The sequence below is a fragment of the Myxine glutinosa genome, chromosome 5 (genome assembly GCF_964187855.1).
Source record: "Myxine glutinosa chromosome 5, kmMyxGlut1.1, whole genome shotgun sequence".
NCBI lineage: Eukaryota > Metazoa > Chordata > Myxini > Myxiniformes > Myxinidae > Myxine > Myxine glutinosa.
Genome location: NC_136265.1, coordinates 12678951 through 12701398, shown reverse-complemented (window position 1 = coordinate 12701398; position 22448 = coordinate 12678951). Strand labels below are relative to the sequence as shown.

At 47.2% G+C, this 22448-nt stretch overlaps 1 protein-coding gene across 2 annotated transcripts in view; it reads right to left on the bottom strand.

Annotated features, from left to right (window-relative positions):
* The window catches only part of TBCD (tubulin folding cofactor D), a 181548-nt gene extending 168382 nt beyond the window's left edge, over positions 1-13166 (bottom strand). Inside the window, exons 1-4 of one of the 2 annotated variants that reach the window (XM_068117802.2) lie at positions 12795-13166; positions 10349-10399; positions 8490-8587; positions 1688-1789 (exon numbers count right to left, since the gene is read on the bottom strand). In XM_068117802.2, coding sequence (XP_067973903.2) covers positions 1688-1789; positions 8490-8587; positions 10349-10399; positions 12795-13017 — 474 coding nt within the window. In that variant the 5' untranslated portion in view covers positions 13018-13166. The remainder of the gene's footprint in view (positions 1-1687; positions 1790-8489; positions 8588-10348; positions 10400-12794) is intronic. The other variant, XM_068117801.2, reaches the window with a different exon arrangement.
* Between the last annotated feature and the right edge of the window lie 9282 nt (positions 13167-22448).

Below are 22448 nucleotides of genomic sequence, written 5' to 3'. Positions count from 1 at the left end.
ACGTTTGAGGGGGTGGCCGTCGTCTTGCAGCGTTCGCACATTCCAGGCACCAAAATTTAGCATCTTGTTGCTACATTTGTTGGACTTGTTCGTGTTTATTAATTTATTTTTATTTGTTGTTTCTCGGCCATGTGGGTGTGGCGTCATGGCGGCTGTGTGCGCTGAGCTGAAACCGCAAGCTGCACTGCCCGTGGGCAGGAACTAGGCCTCGCTGCACGGTCCGCTCACTCCTGGCTCCGTGCGCGCAGGAAACCGCAGGCTGCACTGCCCGTGGGCGGGAACTAAGCCTTGCTGCACGGTCCGCTCACTCCTGGCTCCATGTGCGCAGGAAACCGCAGACTGCAGTGCCCGTGGGCGGGAACTAGGCCTCGCTGCACGGTCCGCTCACTCCTGTTGTTGTTGTTGTTGTTTCTCGGCCGCAGAAATAGATGACCAACCTGCCGCAGTAGGCAGGTAAGTCTAAGTTGAGCAAGCTTAATTTGTGGAACTTTTTATATCCCCATCTCCATGCAGAGAGAGCAATACTACCCCTGAAGAGGGCCGCTCTGATGCCCAAGCAGGATACGAATGTCACTTTTGCTCCTGGTCAATGACTAAACAACCACCACACTTGGACGGCCATACGTGTGGACTCATGACTAAGGACTCCCAGCAGCCGATCCCAGACATCACTCCTCCCTCGCCACAGGACTTCGGTAAAAATGGGTGGTGAGCAGTTGAGCAGGTGCCAATGAAGGGAAAAACCTGCACAGAGAAGCAATTAGAGTGCTAGAGGTGTGTGCTATCCCTCTCCCACCCTCTATTCGTATGAGCATCGTTGGCTGTGGATGCAGTAAATGCAAAGATGAAAATCTGATGTGCATGGCCAGGTCGTCGTTATGATGACGGCTGCCATTGATGTCCATAGTGGACACAGAGGTCTGCAGATTCTGTGCAGTGATGCCTAAATTGGTGCCACCACTGACTTTCATGGGCACATTTATCCATGATGTGGTGCTGCCCAGGCTGACCTACAAGTGAGATTTGATATCTAAGTGTTCTTCTCATAGCCTTAGCCTGAAGAGGCTTCCCCCACATGGCAGCGGGATCCGATACCCTGGACAAGGGGCCCATGGAAGGTACTGTCAGTCGGAGCCAACTGAGCCCGGGTCTAGCATTGGGCAGGGTCGTCACTTCCTGAAAAAACATACCCTGCTACCTGAAACTAACATGCATTTCACTTATTGAGACTCACAGATAGACAAGCAATATGTTTGTGAAGTACATGTGTTTTCATTCATCTGGTCAGCAAAGCGACGGGTAGGCATGGCTAATGGTCATAAAGTGGGATAATAACACAATGACATCACAAATCCCAGATTTGTAAAAACATCACCATGCCAACCAGAAAAATGCAGACTCGTTTCCATTTAAACACCAAGTCTTAAAATGCCAAAAACCTGACAGCCAACAAGGTGCAAGGCAAACCTAGAGCATCCAGAAATTATAAAAAGTCAATTTGAAGCTTGGAGTTGGACATATTGTATCAGTAGCCCAGAAACTACTGGCAGAATTGGGATTGGAAATCCCTGAATGGGGGAGAAATGGGAGTACTGTATTGAAAAATAATAAAAAATTGGCACAATTAAACGAGACCACCATAGCAACTCACGAAGCAAAGTTCAAACTCCCCGTCCGGAGATCCTACCTCCAGGTCCGCTGGGTTCTCTTGCTCAAGCAGCTCGAGCACGGGAACAATATCAACCACCTCGTGTGGAAAAAGGCGGACAAAGGCCTTGTATCCGCGCACCTGAAGGATCATGATCCATAACAATTGGAAGTTAAAATCACCGGGAAAGTTTTAAAAGGACTTTCGAACAGTCAGCGCAATGTACAGTATATTTACAGTAAGTAATTTAAATAAGCAATTTACAGTACCTTCAGAAAGTATTCACACACCTTGACTTTTTCGCATTTTGTTGTGTTACAGCCCGAAATTAAAATGGATTAAATTTAAAATTTTATGGAGTAACCCGTAGGACAATGCCATCTGAAACAGCGTTTGTCTGTCCGCATATATATGTATTAGTCAGGTTCACTATGTCAATAAATTATATTTCGTTCAAAATCATGGTAGATTAGCAAACCTATACATTTTTGGAAAGGTTATAGCATAAGGAAACTAAAAATCAATGTTTACATTTGGAGAGATACCTGTGTGGCGGCCATTTTGGATTTTCAAAATGGCCACTGTAAAATACATATTTTGTTCTATTTCTGCCTCTAATTACCCTAAAAACTTTTAAAAATATACTAAACCTATATTTTCAGGGACAAGGAATCCAATGAAAGTATCAAATTAGTGCTATGGGGAATGGTAAGACACGAATCAAAGGTTTTGAATTGCAAAATACTGTCTTTATATTCGCGATAAGTTGCATAATCAAATACATGTTATCATTTTGTACAGGCAGTTAATAACATCAAAATGTGTCACAATAATTCATATCACCAAACATACACAGGCAGTCAGCAAAATCATATATACACATGCAGTCAGTATAACTTCACATCTACACAGGCAGTCAATGACAAAATATACACGATTACAGAATATGCCATTTAGAGTTCGTCATCACTGTCCTGTGTGTCGTATCCGACAATATAGTCCGCATCGTTTTCACAGTCCGTTCCACACAAGCAAAGGTCGGTCAAATTGATTGGCAAATCGAATTGGTCGAATGGTCGATTGAATCGAATTCGATGAATCGAATCGAATCGAATCGATCGAATTGGTCGAATGGTCGATCGAAGCGATTGGTCGAATGGGTCGAATGGAATTGGTCGATTGGTCGAATTGGTCGAATCGAATTGGTCGGAATTGGCAAATGTAAACATTGATTTTCAGATTTTCCATGTAATAACGTTTCCAAAAATGTGTAGGTTTGCTAATCTACCAAGATTTTGAACAAAAAAACATAGTGAACCTGACTATATGTACAGTGCATTCAGAAAGTATTCAGACCCCTTCAATTTTCACATTTTGTTATGTTGCAGCCTTATGCTGAAATCCTTTAAATTCATTTTTCCCTCGTCGATCTACACTCAATACCCCATAATAACAAAGAGAAAACAGGATTTTAGAAAGTTTTGCAAATTTATTAAAAAGAAAAAACTGAAATATCACATTGACATAAGTATTCAGACCTTGCTGACACTTGAAATTTAGCTCAGGTGCCTCCCATTTCTCTTGATCATCTTTGAAATGTTTCTACACCTTGATTGGAGTCCACCTGTGGTAAATTCAATTGATTGCACATGATTTGGAAAGGCACACACCTGTCTATATAAGGTCTCACAGCTGACAATGCATATCAGAGAAAAAACTAACCCATGAGGTCGAAGGAACTGCCTGCAGAGCTCAGAGAAAGGATTGTGTCGAGGCACAGATTTGGGGAAGCCGACAAAAAAAAATTCTGCTGCATTGAAGGTTCCATAATTCGCACAGTGGCCTCCATAATTCGCACAGTGGCCTCCATAATTCGCACAGTGGCCTCCATAATTCGCACAGTGGCCTCCATAATTCGCACAGTGGCCTCCATAATTCGCACAGTGGCCTCCATAATTCGCACAGTGGCCTCCATAATTCGCACAGTGGCCTCCATAATTCGCACAGTGGCCTCCATAATTCGCACAGTGGCCTCCATAATTCGCACAGTGGCCTCCATAATTCGCACAGTGGCCTCCATAATTCGCACAGTGGCCTCCATAATTCGCACAGTGGCCTCCATATTTCGCACAGTGGCCTCCATAATTCGCACAGTGGCCTCCATAATTCGCACAGTGGCCTCCATAATTCGCACAGTGGCCTCCATAATTCGCACAGTGGCCTCCATAATTCGCACAGTGGCCTCCATAATTCGCACAGTGGCCTCCATAATTCGCACAGTGGCCTCCATAATTCTTAAATGGAAGAAGTTTGGAATAACCAGGACTCTTCCTAGAGCTGGCCGCCCGGCCAAACTGAGCAATCGGGGGAGAAGGGCCTTGGTAAGAGTTGGCCAAGAACCCGGTGGTCACTCTGGCTGAGCTCCAGAGATCCTGTGTGGAGATGGGAGAAACTTCCAGAAGGACAACCATCACTGCAACACTCCACCGATCTGGGCTTTATGGCAGAGTGGCCAGACGGAAGCCTCTCCTCAGTGAAAGACATGAAAGACCACAGAATCTTGTTCCTCACAGTCTTAGAGTCCTTTACGTGCTTTTTTGCAAAGTCCAAGCGGGCTTTCATGTGTCTTTCACTGAGGAGAGGCTTCCGCCTTGCCACTCTGCCATAAAGCCCAGATCGGTGGCGTGTTGCAGTGATGGTTGTCCTTCTGGAAGTTCCTCCCATCTCCACACAGGATCTCTGGAGCTCAGCCAGAGTGACCATCGGGTTCTTAGTCACCTATCTTACCAAGGCCCTTCTCCCCCGACTGCTCAGTTTGGCCGGGGGGGGGGGAGGCAGCTCTAGGAAGAGTCCTGGTTGTTCCAAACTTCTTCCATTTAAGAATTATGGAGGCCACTGTGCTCTTGGGAACCTTCAATGCAGCAGAATTTTTTTTGTAGGCTTCCCCAAATCTGTGCCTCGACACAATCCTTTCTCTGAGCTCTGCAGGCAGTTCCTTCGACCTCATGGCTTCGTTTTTGCTCTGATATGCATCGCCAGCTGTGAGACCTTATATAGACAGGTGTGTGCCTTTCCAAATCATGTCCAATCAATTGAATTTACCACAGGAGGACTCCAATCAAGGTGTAGAAACATCTCAAGGATGATCAAGAGAAATGGGAGGCACCGGAGCTAAATTTCAAGTGTCATACCAAAGGGTCTGAATACTTATGTCAATGTGATATTTCAGTTTTTTCTTTGTAATAAATTTGCAAAACTTTCTAAAATCCTGTTTTCTCTTTGTCATTATGGGGTATTGAGTGTAGATCGACGAGGGAAAAATGAATTTAAACGATTTCAGCATAAGGCTGCAACATAACAAAATGTGAAAATTGAAGGGGTCTGAATACTTTCTGAATGCACTATGTCCCTTCCAACAGCAATTTCTGGGTTTATTCTATTTAAAATTCGTTTTCTCTGCAACCGTTGGTTCGACCGACACAAAATTTTCAGGATAGGAGCGCCTCCTCCTGTATACATGTTTAACGACAATTAGGATGTCATAGGTCACGTGGTATGGGAGCCATCTTGGAAAAAAAGGAAAACAATTCCACCTCCATAGCTCCAAAATCACTCCATCGATAAAATTGAAAGGTGGCTCATTGTGAAGCACTCCCCATGGGGAATAACATACGTTAATGATGTCAGAGGTATCTTCATTATGACATCAAAAATCGACAAGTAGAACACTTGATCCGATCAGTATGAAATTTCTTGAGCGTGATCTTGGGATAAATTGGTCGAGAAAAAAAAAAATGAGGACGTCATCAGTCACGTGGTTCGGCCGCAATATTTTTATGGCGTAGCCCGTAGGGCAATGCTGTCTGGAACAGTGTTTATCTGTCTGTCCAGTGTATGTATGCATGTCCCTTTCAAGCATCCACCAATCAGAGCTGAGGATCTGGTCACATGAGATCACCAAGCAGATCCAACCCGGCCACACTGTTATTAGACTATCAGTCTTGTTTGTCACCGATCTACACATAATACCCCATAATGTCAATGGATTTCTCTTTTTCTTTTTTTGACATTTTTACAAAATAATTAAAAATGAATAGCTTAAATGTCTCCAATCAATAAGTATTCAACTCCTTTGCTATGACACTCCAAATTTATATCAGGTGCATCCAGTTTCCTTTGATCATCCTTCAGATGTCTCTACAACTTAATTGGAATGCAACTGTGGCCAATTCAATTGATTAGACATGATTTAGAAAGAAACACACCTCTCTATACAAGGTCCCACAGTTGACAGTGCTTGTCAGAGCAGAAACCCAACCATAGAGTCCAAGGAAATGTCCGTAGAACTCCGAGATAGAATTGTGAGGAGGCATAGTTCTGGGGAAGGATAGAAAACAATTTATATAGTATTGAAAGTTCCCAAGAGCACAATGAGCTCCATCATTAGGAAATTGAAAGAAAATGGAACTACCCAGACTCTTCCTCGAGCTGGCTGTCCAACCAAACTGAGGACCTGGGGGTCAGGGAGGTGACCTAAACCCAATGACCACTCTGACAGAACTACAGAGTTCCTTGGCTAAGTTGGGAGAACCTGCCAGAAGGACGACAGTCTCGACAGCACTTCACAAATCTAGGCTTTATGGGAGAGTGGACAGACGGAAGCCATTCCTGAGAAAAAGGCACATGACAGCACACCTGGAGTTTGCAGAAACGCACACGAAAGACTCAGAACATGAGGAAATAGATGATGTGGTCTGATTAGCCAAAAACTGAACTCTTTGGCCTGAATGCAAACTGCTACGTCTGGCAGAAACCGAGCACAGCTCATCACCCATCTGACACCATCATTACTGTGAAGTGTAGTGATGACAGCATCATGCTATGGGGATGCTTTTCACCGGTAGGGACTGGAAGACTTGTCAGGATAGAGGGAACAATGAATGGAGCCAAATACGGGCAAATCCATGAGGAGAACCTGCCAAAAAGATCCAAAAGACCTTTGTGGAAAAAGATCCAAGGGAGTCAAATACAGAATTCAAAAGACCGTACACTGCGGTGAAGATTTATGTTCCAACATGACAATGACCCCAAGCATACAGCCAAAGCAACACCTGAATGGCTTCAGAACAAGAACGTGAAAGTCCTCGAGTGGCCCAGCCAAAGCCCAGACTTGAATGCCATTGAGAATCCGCAGAAAGACTTGAAGATTGCTGTTCACCGACACTTCCCATCAAACTTGACAGAGCTTGAGCAAATCTGCAAGGAAGAATGGGAGAAACTCCCCAAATTCAGATGTGAAAAGCTGATACAGACAAACCCAAGGAGACTCGAAGCTGTTTGCCAAAGGCACTTCTACGAAGTATTAACTGAGGTTGAATAGATATGTAAATTAGATATTTCTGTATTTCATTTTTAATTTTGTAAAGATTTCTAAAAACAAAATTCCACTTTGATATTATGGGGTCTTGTGTGTAGATCGGTGACAAAAAAAAAAATCTCAATTTAATCCATTTTAAATTCTGGCCGTAACACAACAAAATGTGAAAAAATTATCGGGGTGTGAATACTTTGTGAAGGCACTGTAAACTTCACAAGAACAAGGACGCTGCACAAAAAGGAAAGGGAATGATTACCCAGGCATTTCAATACCACCCACATTACTCAAAAAAAGGAAGAATCTGCAGCCAAATCCACGACCAAAGCAAGCCCAATGCTCTCAATCGAACACCCACCAATCAGTTACAGTATTAAATGGACTGGAATGGTGGGCTAGAGGTACACACACACGCATCTAAGATGTCCAGCCTGGGTTTAAATCCCGATCCAGCTATATAATGTCCATCATGGTGTTTCACAGGCAGGGTGATTCATCAGTGCATGTGCCGTCCCTCGGATGGACGTTAAACAAGCGTCCTGTCTCAGCATTCGTTGATGGGACGTTAAAGATCCCATGGTGTCGTTAGTGAAGAGTAGGTGAGCTACCGCTGGCATCATGGCTAAATTCAAAACTCCTGCTTGAACCAGCAGACGGTACTGTATCAGCGGCATAGATGCAACCTCAGCCAATGATGCTACCCCGCAAGCTTGTGCTGCAAACAAAGGAAGTTACAGAAATTCCTTGCTTGACAAAGTAGATGTGTCCTGTTGTTGAATCCACGTATTCAACAGTCTTTCCATGTTTTTTCATTGGGGTTGTTCGTGCACAACTTATTTGTGCAGCAGTTTTGCATCTTCTTTATTTTATTGGTATTTGCATAGATTGCCCTTGATGTGGCTTCAGTGAGACAGAGTGTGTCTTATGTCTAAAGCACTTTGACATTTTTCATATTGCTCTTTTTTTCATATTTTTCATACTTCTAAAATTAACATAGGACGAAATAGATTTCCGTTTTTTCCTTGTTCACATAAGCACTATCATCAATGGTTGGTCGCTTATCACACACGATGTCAATGGATGACACCAATAAATCCCAATAAGATGGACGAGGACGTGCCACACAGCAAGATGGCGGGCCACAGGACCGATGATGGGCTGAGATGCGAGTCGTATCGGTCCATACAGCCAGCCGTGCGTGCGGCGCCAGAAAGGTCGTTGACCGCCGCTGAGAAACCGCGTTGTAACGAAATTGCGTTGTGTGACACCGCGTTAAGCGAGGAATTACTGCAGTGCCTCACAAAGGGTAACTGAGGCTACTCTTAAACGTGGATATTTTGGAATTTAGGGCTCATCAGCTTGTAGATGTGAACTGGTAATAATAACAAAGCATTTCGTTTAACATAACCCATTCACTGCGGCATGTAACAAAGACGCGAGGAGGGTGGTGGCGTCACTGCTGCTTACCTTACAGATTAACTGGAGGAACCGACAGGCCAGGTTGCACAGCCAAGGTTCCTTTTCACCATCTCTGACAAAAGGAAGTAGCAACTCCAAAAGAGAATCTGAGAAACAAACATGGGCAAGTGTTTGGGTTCAGGCCGAGATAAGTCAGTTTGGCGCATTATCGGTGCGTTTCGATGCCCCAAAATGTGCGTACTTGGGCCACAGCAATAGTCACATCGATTCTACAATTTGCAGTTTCAATAAGAGTGCATACATGGATATAATCCCATCCGAGCACATGGATCATGATGGTCAAATCCCATCCAAGCACATGGATCGTGATGTCATAACAACATCCAAGTACATGGATCGTGATGGTCAAATCGCATCCGAGCACGTGGCTCATGATGGTCAAATCCCATCCAAGCACATGGATCGTGATGTCATAACAACATCCAAGTACATGGATCGTGATGGTCAAATCCCATCCGAGCACGTGGCTCATGATGGTCAAATCCCATCCGAGCACGTCGCTAGTGATGGTCAAATCCCATCCGAGCACATGGATCGTGATGGTCAAATCCCATCCGAGCACATGGATCGCGATGGTCAAATCCCATCCGAGCACATGGATCATGATGGTCAAATCCCATCCAAGCACATGGATCATGATGGTCAAATCCCATCCGAGCACATGGATCGTGATGGTCAAATCCCATCCGAGCACATGGATCGTGATGGTCAAATCCCATCTGAGCACATGGATCGTGATGGTCAAATCCCATCCGAGCACATGGATCGTGATGGCCAAATCCCATCCGAGCACATGGATCGTGATGGCCAAATCCCATCCGAGCACATGGATCGTGATGGTCAAATCCCATCCGAGCACATGGATAGTGATGGTCAAATCCCATCCAAGCACATGGATCATGGCTTGTCAAATCCTATCCAAGCACATGGATCGTGATGGCGTAACACATCCAAGTACATGGATTGTGAATGTCAAATCCCATCCAAGCACATGGATCGTGATGGTCAAATCCCATCCAAGCACATGGATCGTGATGGTCAAATCCCATCCAAGCACATGGATGATGGTCAAATCCCATTTGAGCACATGGATCATGACAATAAAATGCAATCGAAGCACATGGATCGTGATGGTCACATCCCATCCAAGCACATGGATGGCGACGGTTAAATCCCATCAAACGGGGGTTGGATCGTGATGGTCAAGGGGGGCGGGGGGGGGGGGGGGGGAGGGGGTGATTGTGATTTGGATCGTGATTGTCAAATTCCCTCCAGCACATGGATCGTGATGGTCAAACCCAATCTACCAATTGTAATCGTCAGGCTTAGGTCACTGTGAAGTACTGAAAATGCGACAAAAGATGAGATAAATCTGGAGTGCTTTCTGTCTATGTCTATAATATAACCTTTCACTCTACTTAATCCAATGCTCGTCTCAGTTTCACATTTCCACGTTCCCATTGTCATCTCACCACGCCCCTTCCCCACCCACAACTACGTCCCTACACCGCCCACAACCACGCCCCTACCCAGCCCACAACCACGCCCCTACCCAGCCCACAACCACGCCCCTACCCAGCCCACAACCACGCCCCTACCCAGCCCACAACCACGCCCACAACCACGCCCCTACCCCACCCACAACACCGCCCCTACCCCGCCCACAACACCGCCCCTACCCCGCACCCAACACCGCCCCTACCCCGCACCCTACCCCGCACCCAACACCGCCCCTACCCCGCCCCTACCACGCCCATTACCACGCCCATTACCACACCCACTACCACTCCCATCTTCCTCACAAACCACGCCCAGCCCAATCCAAGTCAGCCATGAACCTGACTTACCAAGATGAGGATCCAAGAGATGTGGTTGATATTGGTATTTATTCATAATCTCTGTAAAACAACACATCACGATGATTACAAGATCATAATGAATAGTATTTAAGGGCTCTGGTTAGGCCTGAACGTACACAAACACCACAAAACTCCACACACCAGCAGGGACCACACGAACCAAAGACCAATCAATTGCACCATTCAGATTCCATTGCGAAACGATCATTGACGATCACTGATCACGTGCACATCGGATTTTTATGCGAAAAAATAAAAAATATTTTTTCACATAAAACGGCTTTTTTGCGCGCAAAAAAATTATTTTTCTATTTTCGGAGAAAAAAAATATTTCACCCTTTTTCGGGAAAAATAAAATAAAATGCCCTTTTTGGTCGAAAATGTCTGGCAACGCAAAAGAAATGAGGGAATTTTTCGAAATTTTTAACTGCGATCGAAATTTTTAACTGCGATCAAATTTTTTAACTGCGATCGATCTCAAAAACAAAACGTTGCGTCCACTTGCATGCGTTGCGTCCCCAGCGTGTACAGCAGTGAGGCGGTGTACTACAGTGAGAGAGTGTACACAAAGTGCGAACAAGTCTCCTATCAAGATGAGTGCTGCTCTTCGTGACAAGTGGCTGAAGGAATTCAACGCTGGCGGCGATGGGGCCACCTTCAAGTACGTGTCGAGTGACACGGCTTTCTGTCGAGCTTGTGAAAAGACTTTCCGGGCGAAGCAGAAGTCTGAGCTGGCCCAACATGTCCGAGGAGACCGCCACAAGAGCAACTTGGCCTTGAAGAAGAAGAGGACGGTCACGCAAGCCACCATGGAGGACTTTGGTGGCGGAAAGAGGCACAAGTGCGACGTCGTGGCTCAGGAGCTGTGCCAGGCCATGCTGGACGCTGGCATCCCATGGTCGAAATTGGAAAACCCTGCCCTCCGGTCGTTCCTGGAGAAGCACATCACTCTCCAGATCCCCGATGAAAGCTGGATTCTAAAGCACTACCTCGACAAGTGCTACGACGAGGCCTTGGCGGGGATCCGTGCCAACCTCGGACAGCAGCCCATCTGGCTGTCCGTCGACGAGACGACCGATTCGGCAGGTCGATATGTGGCCAACATCATCGCGGGACGCTTGTCCAAGGAGGGGTACTTTCGTCCCCACCTCGTCCACTGCATGTTTCTGGAGAAGACCAACTCCAGGGAGATCGTGCGCGCAGTCAATGACACGCTGCACTATCTTTGGCCTGATTTCAAGCCGGAGTGCCTCAAGGTCCTCGTCAGCGACGCCGCGGCCTATATGATCAAGGCCGGCCATGCCCTGAAGGAACTCTTCCCGGACTTGCTGCATGTGACTTGCGTTGCCCACGCGCTCCACCGTGTCTGCGAGACAGTCCGAGAAATGTTCAAGGACGTCAACGACCTGATTGCCACGACGAAGAAGGTGTTCGTCAAAGCCCCGTCGCGTGTTGTCCTTTGGAAGGAGCAGCAGCCCAATCTTTCTCTCCCCCCGGAGCCCATTCTGACTCGGTGGGGGACGTGGATCGACGCCGCGGTGTTTTACGCCGAGCACTTCGAGGCCGTCAAGGACATTGTGGACCAGCTGAACGATGACGACGCGATGGCAATCCGGAGTGCCAAGGACCTGTTCGGAAAGGCGGACATCAAGCTCAGTTTGGTCTTCTTAAATGCCCACGTGTCGTTCATCCCGAAGATCCTTAAGCAGCTGGAGGAGGCCGGCATGGAGCTGGCCAAGGCCTTCCAGCTCCTTGATCAGGCCAAGGAGGAGCTCGAAAAGATCCGAGGCTGCCGTAAGGAGATCCTGCTCACCAAGTTCAAGGCGGTGCTCCAGCGCAATCCCGACATTGGTGTGCTGAGGACAGTGGCTTTGATCCTGGATGGAGATCAGCACGGATCTGAGGTTGGTGTGCCGGCTGGAGTCGAGCTTGCCGACATCCCCCTCTTGAGGTACTGCCCCATCGTCAGCGTCGACGTGGAAAGGTCCTTCTCCATCGACAGAAACGTCCTCACCGACCGCCGCCACCGCCTCACCAAGGAGAACATTACCAAGATAATGATTTCAAACACCTACTTTAACCGTTCCTAAAAGGGTCTTGTCAATTTCTTCTAGTCCTCTACTGATCAAACAATGCGGTTGCAATAAAGGTACCTGAACGTCATTTTTTACCTGTTTACTAGCCCAGAGTGCTTAATGTTGTGCAGGAAAAAGCTTACCATTTTTTGTTCTTTTTTTGACCGATTTCTGAAAAACTTGGTAATAATAAAAAATGAATAAAACGGGGGAAAAAAATATTTTGGGATATTTTCACATTAAAAAAAAATATTTCCGCTTTTCAAAACATAAAAGGCCTATTTTCTTAACATAAAAATACGTATTCCGTAGTCCACGTGATCAGCGATGTCCACCTCACGTCGATGGATGCTCCTCACCCGTGAAGCGCTGCATCAGATTCTCCCACTCCCAGAACAGTCCGGCGTTCCTCGTGTCAGGAATGCGCGCGATGAGTGCTTTCGCCTCCTCACTCTCAACGAACGAGTAGAGCACGTTTCCCCAAATTATCCTGCCAGGTTCGCCGCCGTTATCCATCTCGAGCTCCATGCCTTCCATGGCCATCGCCGCTCCGTTACCGCTTCCGCCTTTCATTTGTACCATTTCATGGTGGCTTTGTTTTTCGCATCGGGTTGCAGATTTATACAAGAAGGCGACGAAAGAAAATATAAAAATAATAATTACTGAGGAAATACGAATTAAAATTTCCAACCAGGTCGCCACTCGCCTGCCACGTGACTCTTCGCGTCCATGGCGTTGTTCAACACCAGACGTTTTTATCCACTTTTTAAATAATTTAAATTTGTTTAATTCAAGGGAAATGTATCTCGTTATGATATCCCATTATAGCTTGTTATTTTTGGACCAACCGATCGTTTACGTAGATTTATTTGTAATGGAAGATGAAAACCGTTTTGAATTGACAAAGTAAAAGTAAAACATCAGTGGCGTGCAAGTGCCTCATACGTATTCAAAAAAAAAAAAACCAAAAGATGTGAAAACCCGAGGATTTGAAGAGGACCCTTCCTCTACTTCCGCACAGGATATCGTCAGCAAGGCGAATCTTCAGCCTCGACATTTGCTTGCATGACGTCATACCGTGCACGTATTGAATATGTAATGTATAGAAACCGTCCATTGATAAAAATTGATATTACTATTAGATCAAGATAAAGCAAAAACTTGTAAACGAATATTCAGGTAATAATTATAGAGTAATATATAGAGTCCCGTAGATCTGAGAAAGCCAGAACGAATCAGGATCAACGCGTCGTGCATGGCTCCTCCCTCCCAAACTGCAAATACCATAAGAAAACGTCCCGTACTGAGAGGGGAAAAGTATGTAAAGGCCCATTCTCACTTGAACGATTTTTTGTACAACTGCGGTGCGACTAAAAAATCGTACAGCCGTGCGATTTCCGTACGAATTTTCCTGTTTTTTTTCCGCGCTGTCTCACTTGTACAACTGCCGTGCGACTGCCGTTAAACTCTCGTGCGACTTTTCCTCCCGAAACATCCGAAAACGGTTCAAGTTGCGTGTGACTGCCGTGCGACTGCCCCGTACAACCTCAACGAGTCCCGCGCAAGCGCCGTGCGATTTTTGTTCAACTCATGTGCAACCTGTGCGCATGCGGTACAAGTATAACCACCGTACAACCAATCAGAGCGCCGTGCGTCCGCCATACAAGTGCCGTTCGATCCACGCGAATCGCATAAAAGCAGGGCCTTTTGGCATCGATCTTCAACACAACACAACGATGCCACCAAAGAAGGCCGACACCAAGCATCCAGCCAAGGCACCCAGGAGGAGGAGAGGCAGAGCAAGCAAGCAGTCTGAAGACGCCGCCACCTCCGCTGCCACCCCCACCCCGGAGGAGGCCCACGGCGACTCGGTAAAGTCAGTGGCGCAGTCAACCCACTCCACCGACGACGTCCCTGTGACGAAGACGAAGAAGACCAAGCCCCCCAAGCTCAACCTGAACACAGAGGAGGAGAAGGACTTCGCTGAGTGGCTGGCACAGAACGAGCTGCTGTACGACAGGAGCCTCCGCGAGTACAAAGACAAGGCGAAGCGGGACAAGCTGTGGGAGGACAGGGCACGCGAGATGAACGTCGACTCCGCGGCACTCTACACCTGGTACCTGGGTATGCGGACACGATATGCCAAGCTGAAGGAGGGGGCTCCGTCCGGCTCCGGCGCCAAGCAACACACTGAAAGGGAGAAGTGGATCCTGAGCACCTTCGACTTCTTGAGCAGGCATATTGTCCGCAAGCAGCCAAGGACGTCCAAGCTGAAGCTGTCCAGTGCCTCGTCTCAGCAAAAGTCAAGCCAGCCAGCGAGCCAGCCAGAGCCAGAGACAGAGTTCTCTGACCTGATGCAAGACCTCGACAACTTCGACTATGACGACTCCCTAGCCAAGCCACCAAGCGAGCCGAAGAAGAGGGCGAAGAAGCACGCAGCCGCCGACCCGGAGCTGGAGGCGCTGGCGAGGAAGGCTCAAGATAGCGACTTTCTGCACAAGCTGATCCAGGCGCAGCTGGTGGCTGTGCAACCTGCTGCTGCCGAGCCGTCTAGTGTGCGGGAGAAGTTCGGGGCCTGGCAGGTGGACAAATACAAGCAGATTGACAACTCGCTCTGGGACGACTTCGAGCAAGAGGCTTCCAACTTGGTGTCACGCTTCGTTGCAAGGTCCAAGGCGCTGCAGGCTCACATCCAGCAACCACAGCTGCAGCTACCACAGCCGTACAACTGGGCTCAACCACAGATAGGATACCAGCCGCCGCCGTCCAGCTTCCAGCAGTTGTCCGGCTTCCAGCAGCCCTACCAGCAGCAGCAGCAGCCCACGTACCACCAGCTGGCGTCTGTGCGCTCTCGCTCTGCCCCGCTAACGACCTGCACCTCCATCATCTTGCCAGCCCCTCTGATGTCCTCACTGGCGCCCAGCGCGACGGAATCCACTGCTACGACCCAGGCTACGCTCAACCTATCTGCTACCTCGATGTCCTTGATGTCCAACTGCAACGATCTGCCCAGCGATCTGCCCGGCGAGCCGTGCGACTCTCCTCAGACTCCCGTGCGACCTATCAGACTGCCGTGCGACTGCCGTGCAACCCCGATGTGACCAATGCGAATTATGCGAAACGTGCGACAGCCGTATGGAAATTTTCAACAGTTTAAAAAACTCGCACGGGCATGCGACCCATCTGAATTACCAGTGATTACACACGACACCCCTACAAGCTGTGCGAATAATCAACAGACTGCCGTGCGACTCCCGTACGCCCTGTGCGATTTGGTAGTCGCACGGCATTCGCGTAGAAAATCGTTCAAGTGAGAACGGGGTATAAACAAGGTAGGGATGGTCACAAATAATAAAAACATTTTAAAATGTAAAAGGATGTAACTCCAAAAAAGTATGTAAACAAGGAAGGGATGGTCACAAGAAAGGATCATGTGAAACCATCCCTACATCATTTCTCCACATTTCTTTGAATGGTTGTCCCTAGAAAAGACATCACATGGATATGTGATCACACAGACAGACAGACAGATCGACATTTATATCAATAGATGTGAGTTGTTGCTGTCGGTCGGCCCCGTGCATGCTCCGCACGAACAGGGCATTGGCACAGAGAGCCGATCGACCTCCCAGGACAGACCTAGAATGCATAACAAGATAGGAAGACGACCGACAATATTTGCCCATTCTTCTGTACAAAACTGTTCAAGCTCAGTCAAGTTCCGTGCGGAGTGTTGATGGACAGTAATCTTCAAGTCATGTCACAGATTTTCGATTGAATTTAGGTCAGGGCTGTGACTGGGCCACTCAAGGACATTTCTCTTTTTGTTCCTTAGCCACTCCAGTGTAGCTGTGGCTGTGTGCTGCGGGTCGTTGTCATGCTGAAAGGTGAACTTCCGTCCCAATTTCAGCTTTCTTGCAGAGGGCAGCAAGTTTTCCTCAAGGATTTTTCTGTACTTTGCTCCATCCATTTTCCCTTCTATCCTGACAAGTGCCCCGGTCCCTACTGCTGAGAAACATCCTCATAACATGATGCTGCCACCACCATGCTTCACAGTAGGGATGGTGTTCTTTGGGTGATGTGCTGTGCTCGGTTTGCACCAAACGTAACATTTTGCATTAGGCCAAAAAGTTCCACCTTGGTTTCATCAGACCACAAAACCTTTTTGCCACATGGCTTCAGAATCTTGGAGTGGTTTTTTTCATACCTCAAATGTGACTCAAGGTGTGCTTTTTACCCTGCGCTCACGAAGCGAAAAGCTGGGTTAAGCATTCAGTTGCATGCGTGTGTACATGTACATATGTAAGCACGTGCATTAGAGTGCATCAAAATATACATTTGTAACCTATTGTTCTGTTCAGGTGATAAAGTGTTCCAATTCATGTTGTTACAACATATGCAAAATATTTTTGCAATATATGGTGATTTAGAGGTGCAACGGCCATCAGCTAGGTTTGCATGCTGTACAATTGCGATGCGCAACTGCATGCCAAGCGACCCGGTTTGACTGGAGCAATGTCACGGTTCATGGCAGCCAAGGTCGTCCTGGAGCAGGTGCGGCCATTTTACGCCAAGGCCAATATCCCAATGATGACCAACCGGGCTGCGTGCAACAAGATGGTGGCGCTTGTTGACGACAACAACAAGCTGCGGCGCATTCCACAGGCCAGGCGCTCCAGTAAGGCTACAGCCCGACAGGTAGATGCAATGGTGTGCAACTTAGATGCCACATTCCCACTTTGGTCTCCGAACACGGAGCAGCAGATCCGCAATCCAGAGGACATTGCTTTCCTGGCCAGCATGAAGGGAGACAGAGTGGCCACATTTGGCGCATTCGATGCCAAGCTGCAATCCAAGGTCAAGCGGCGACAGAATCGTGAAGCTGGGGCAGCAGCCCGGCAGGCACGCTTTACCAAGGAGCAGCAGGAAATGAGTATGACGTCCAACATGGCGATGTTGGAGACTATGGAGAGTGAAAGTGATGAGGTTAGCGATACAAATGAAATGGCCACTATACCAGCTGAGGACACCCCATCCACATCCTGCAAACATAAAAAGACTGGCACCACAGCCTTCGTTCCACCCGACATCCTCAGTCGGCCGAGTCTCGTGTCACTGGCTACACGGTTGAAGATCACACCAATGCAGCAGGCTGCCTTCACGCGTGCCATGATCACAGAGTCGGGCGGTAATTGTGAAAATGTTTCAGCATCCTATGCAACAGCAGACCGATCACGCCACCAAGTGCTGGAGGCTGTCAATGAAGAACACCAAAAGCAGTGGACACCATCTCCTATGTGCACCCTGCACTGGGACAGCAAGCTGACACCGACGCTCACCAATGTGCGCCAGTTGGAGGAGCGTTTGACTGTGGTAGTTGGTGATGCGGAGCAGCTCAAACTGCTTGGTGTGCCAGCATATTCAAAGGGTAAAGACGAGGCATGTGGAGATATCATCGCCCGGCTGACATGCAAGCTACTGCAGGACTGGTGCTGTGCCGACCAGGTTGTCAACATGGCATTTGACACCACTGCATCTAACACAGGCCATCGCACAGCAGCCTGCATTGCCATCCAGCTCCGCCTTGGTAGACCACTGCTCTGGTCCGGGTGCCGACATCACATTGGTGAGGTGCTCCTCAGCCACATTTACACTGGCCTCAAGGTGGAGACCTCATGCTCACCCGAGGTTACCTTGTTTAGGCGTCTGCAGGACAACTGGGACTTGCTGCCGCACAAATACAGTGGCCCTTTGTCCCGCTACATTATTGCCAACACCGAACCACCGTTCCTGGGCAGGTTACGTGATGAACTCACCGTGTGTGCTGCAGCAGTGATGGACTACAAGCGAGGCGACTATCACGAGTTTGTGCAGCTGTGTCTTGTCTATCTGGGTGCAGATGATGCAGCACAGACTCCAGTAAACTTCCAAAGGCCGGGAGCGCTGCACAAGGCACGTTGGATGGCTAAGCTCCTCTACACACTCAAGCTGGCTTTGCTGGAGCAGCATATCGCCTTGCTTCCCCAGGGCACCATCACCACACGGCAGCAGGTGCCGAAGATTCGGGCGTTTGCCAACTTCATTATGCACATTTACGCAACATGGTGGCTGACCTGTGACACAGCCGTAGATGCCCCATGGAATGACCTCAAACTCTACCACAACCTGTACGCTTACAAGTCTGTTGATGAGGGCATTGCAACATCAGCCATGAAAGCACTGGAGAGGCACCTCTGGTACCTGACTGGTGAGATGCTTCCCCTGGCACTCTTCAGCACCAAGGTGCCAGCTGATGAGCGGCGTGCACTTGCGGATGCCATCTTGGATCACAAGCCAGATCTTCCTATGCGAGCCCCACAGCAGCGCTTTGGCACTGGTTTCGGCAAGCCAAATTTCCCAGTCCTCTCGCCGACCACCAGGTTGGCCGACCTTGCCAACCCAGACTGCTGGTTCGGTATGCACCAGCTGCACATCGATCCAGCATTTCTCTCACTCAATGTAGAGGAGTGGGCTACAAGTGCATCATTCCAGGCAGGTGTGGTGAATGTGCGTGCCATCAACGTTGTGAATGACTGTGCCGAGCGTGGGGTCAAACTCACATCAGACTTTGTGGCAGCAGCCAAGAGTGAGCAACATCTGCAGAATGTGCTGCAAGCAGTTGAGCATGACCGCTCTGAGCAGCCCAATCTTCGCCGCTGCAAGCGCCAGCGGAAAACAGTGAAGGACTAGGACTCAATTTTCAAACATTTTTCAGTGATGTTCAATGAAAATGTCAATGTTTATTTTTAAATAAACACATCTTTCTCTTTCCAATAACATCTTCTCAAAAAGTATTTGTTTTATTTGTTTAGAAATTGATGTCATATTAATAGGAAATGGGAGTTCTAAAAGCACCGAAAATTGAAATTTTACCAAAATTTGACATGCTGCGTTGCACCTCTAAATCTGAAAGAATTTTCCCCAAACTTTGCAAAGATTATTTGTATAGACATTGGAACAAAATTCCAAAAAAACAGATTGATACTTTGACATTAAAATTTTTGCATTGCATTTTGATGCCCCGTAACGTGCATGTCTGCATTTTTTTAAATTCTTTTTATTGACAACCATTGGTCCGATTGACACAGCATTTTACCATAGAAACGCCTCTGCTTGTATATTGTTGTTTGTAGGGGTAGTAATATGTAGTCAGATAGATTTGTGTAGGTATCATGCTCCGGATGTCGGGTAAGAACCATCACCTGTAATAAGCTCTGTTTAGTCTGAATGTTGGATTAAGTTGTATATTCATCCCAGTCATGAGGGGGTGGGGCATGTTAACTAGATTAGGGCATAAGGATAAATTATCCCTTGCAAGTCTTACCCTATGTGATTTATCCTAAAATCAGTCTCACAACCGCTTTCTCGATCCGAGTTTAATCTGAATCAATCTCAAACAGCATCTAAGGAAGACTACATAACGGCCATCATTCATATGCACTAATAGGCATCACGAATACATATAATATCGAGTACAATCAAGCAAGCCTCATGCGAATATGAGTTCTTTACCATCCTAAGTCGGCATGTCACAGGTCTGCCCCTCGCATTCAGCGGACGTATACTCATGAGCACTTCAGTGGGAAAGAGATGTTACACCTGGGTTATAACAGGTTCCCGACGTTTCACTACAGTCTCGTTCGGCACCGCACCATAGACACTAGGAATCCATCACCATTAGTACACTAATTAATTATTACCAACAATAAAATCCAACCGGAAGCCAGGCATCAAGCACCAGGGCTAACAATCCCACCTGTGGCAAGCACACACAGCTCAGGCGGAGCAAGAGGCGACTCGCTATTGGGCAGGAGTCGACCAACCGAAAGGCCAGGTTAAGAAGGGACTCGCTGATTGGCTAGGGCAGAGCAAGGACTCACCGATTGGGGAAAGAAGGAGGAGCAGTAAGCAGCGTGCCGATTGGCAAAGACCGCCGATGACGTCAGGACCCCATGTTAAAAGAACTGAAGGACCGACATTTTATCTCTCTCCTCTCTTCTTCTTGCCCTCCGCCCTTGCTCGCTGACCCTGGACCCTTGCTTATTGCGGTTCACACCGACATATTCCTCCTCTTGTTGGGATCGGACTTTGGAGAGACGAAGTGTTCAGAGACACCACCGGGAGACGTGCAGAGTTCTGCAGGTGGAAACGACGCACGACGTGCCGCTGGGGCGCAACGAGGTCTAGTTCCCGCCAACGCGCGCACGCCAGCCGGACCGATTTGCAGACCCTGGCGAAGCCCACGAGCTGACTAGAGCTAAGTGCACACCCACCCCATTAATTGCTTTCATTTATCCTTCCCTTCGTCTGTGTTACAAGTCTGGTGTGGGAGCGCTCCATATAGGAACATTATATATTTTACAGTCGCGCTTCTTGTTATCGGGTTCTGTGTAATAAACCCTTTCATTATTTTCCCTGTATATTTGTAAATCCGGTTTTGTGTGTTTATTTCCGCAGGTTTGAGGACTGCGGTGGGATCCGTGCAGGTAAGGCGCTTCAGCTTCTTCTTTCTTCCTACAGCGCCGATATAATAAAATCCGCATTTGAACTGAACGCCTCGAAGAAACGCTCGATTGCCTTCCGTGCTAACCGACGGTATTCACCAAGGGTAGTCACACGACAATATTATTATTCATAATTATGTCATAGGTCACATGGTATGGGCGCCATCTTGGAAAAACAAAACACCTCCACATCTCTGAAACTGCTCAATGGAAAAATTTGAAACAAGCCTCATTGTCAAGTACTCCCCATGGGGAATAAGATATGCCAATGATTATGATGTCATAATTCAACAAGTGCAATGCTTGATCCGATCAGCATGAAAAATTTTTTATCTGCAACTGTTGGTCCGGTGGACACGAAATTTTCACCATAGGAGCAACGACTCCTGTAGAATTTTGTAATGGTAATTATGACGTCATAGGTCACGTGGTACAGGCACCATCTTGGAAAAACCGAAAAACGTTGTCCCTCTCTCCAAAACCGCTCCATGGATAATAATGAAACGTTGCTCATTGTAAAGAACTCCATATAGGGAATAAGTGTTGTTAACGATGACATCATTGGTGCCTTAATTATGACATAATTCGACAAGTACAATGCTTAGTCCAATCATTTTGAAATTTATTGAGCATGATCTACACAACAATTACATTACAGAATGTAAATTTATGAAGTCATCGGTCATGTGGTCTGGCAGACATGTTGGATCAAAGAAAAGAAAAAAAAACCCTTAAAAAAACAGAAGAGTTAGCTTGCACCAAGTTGACTGCATAGGGTAAATATTCTATGAATACCATTTAGTTTGAGTAACGGCTTCCTTCTTGCCACCCTGGCCAGACTTGTGGAGTGTTTGTGGAATATTGTCACATGCACACAGTGACCAGTCTTTGCCATAAAGGCCTGTAACTCTTTCAAAGTTGGCATTGGCCTCTTGGTGGCCTCTATGATCAGTCCCCTCCTTGCTTGATCATCCATTTTGGAGGGACGGCCTGATCTAGGCAGGGTCTTGGTGGTACCATACGTCTTCCACTTCTTAATGATCGTCTTGACTGTGCTCTAAGGTATATTCAAGGCATTTGAAATAGTTTTATACACATCCCCTGATCTGTGCCTTACCCCAACTTTATCCCGGAGCTCTTTTGAAAGGTCCTAGGTGCTCATGGTTGAGTCTTTGCTGTGAAATGCACTACCCAGCAGAGGAAACCCACAGGAACAGCTGATTGTATTCTGAAATAATCAGAATCACTACAATTTAACACAGGTAGATTGGTTACACCTGAACTAATTCACAATTGCTATTATTCAGGGGGATGGACACTTATCCAACTAAGATGTTCTAGTTTTGTATTTTTAATTAATTTTGTGAAATTTGTAGAATTTGTTTTTCACTTGGAAGTTATGCGTTACGATATGTAAATGATGGTGAAAAAGACCGATTTAATGTAATGTAATTCCAGGCTATAAGGAAC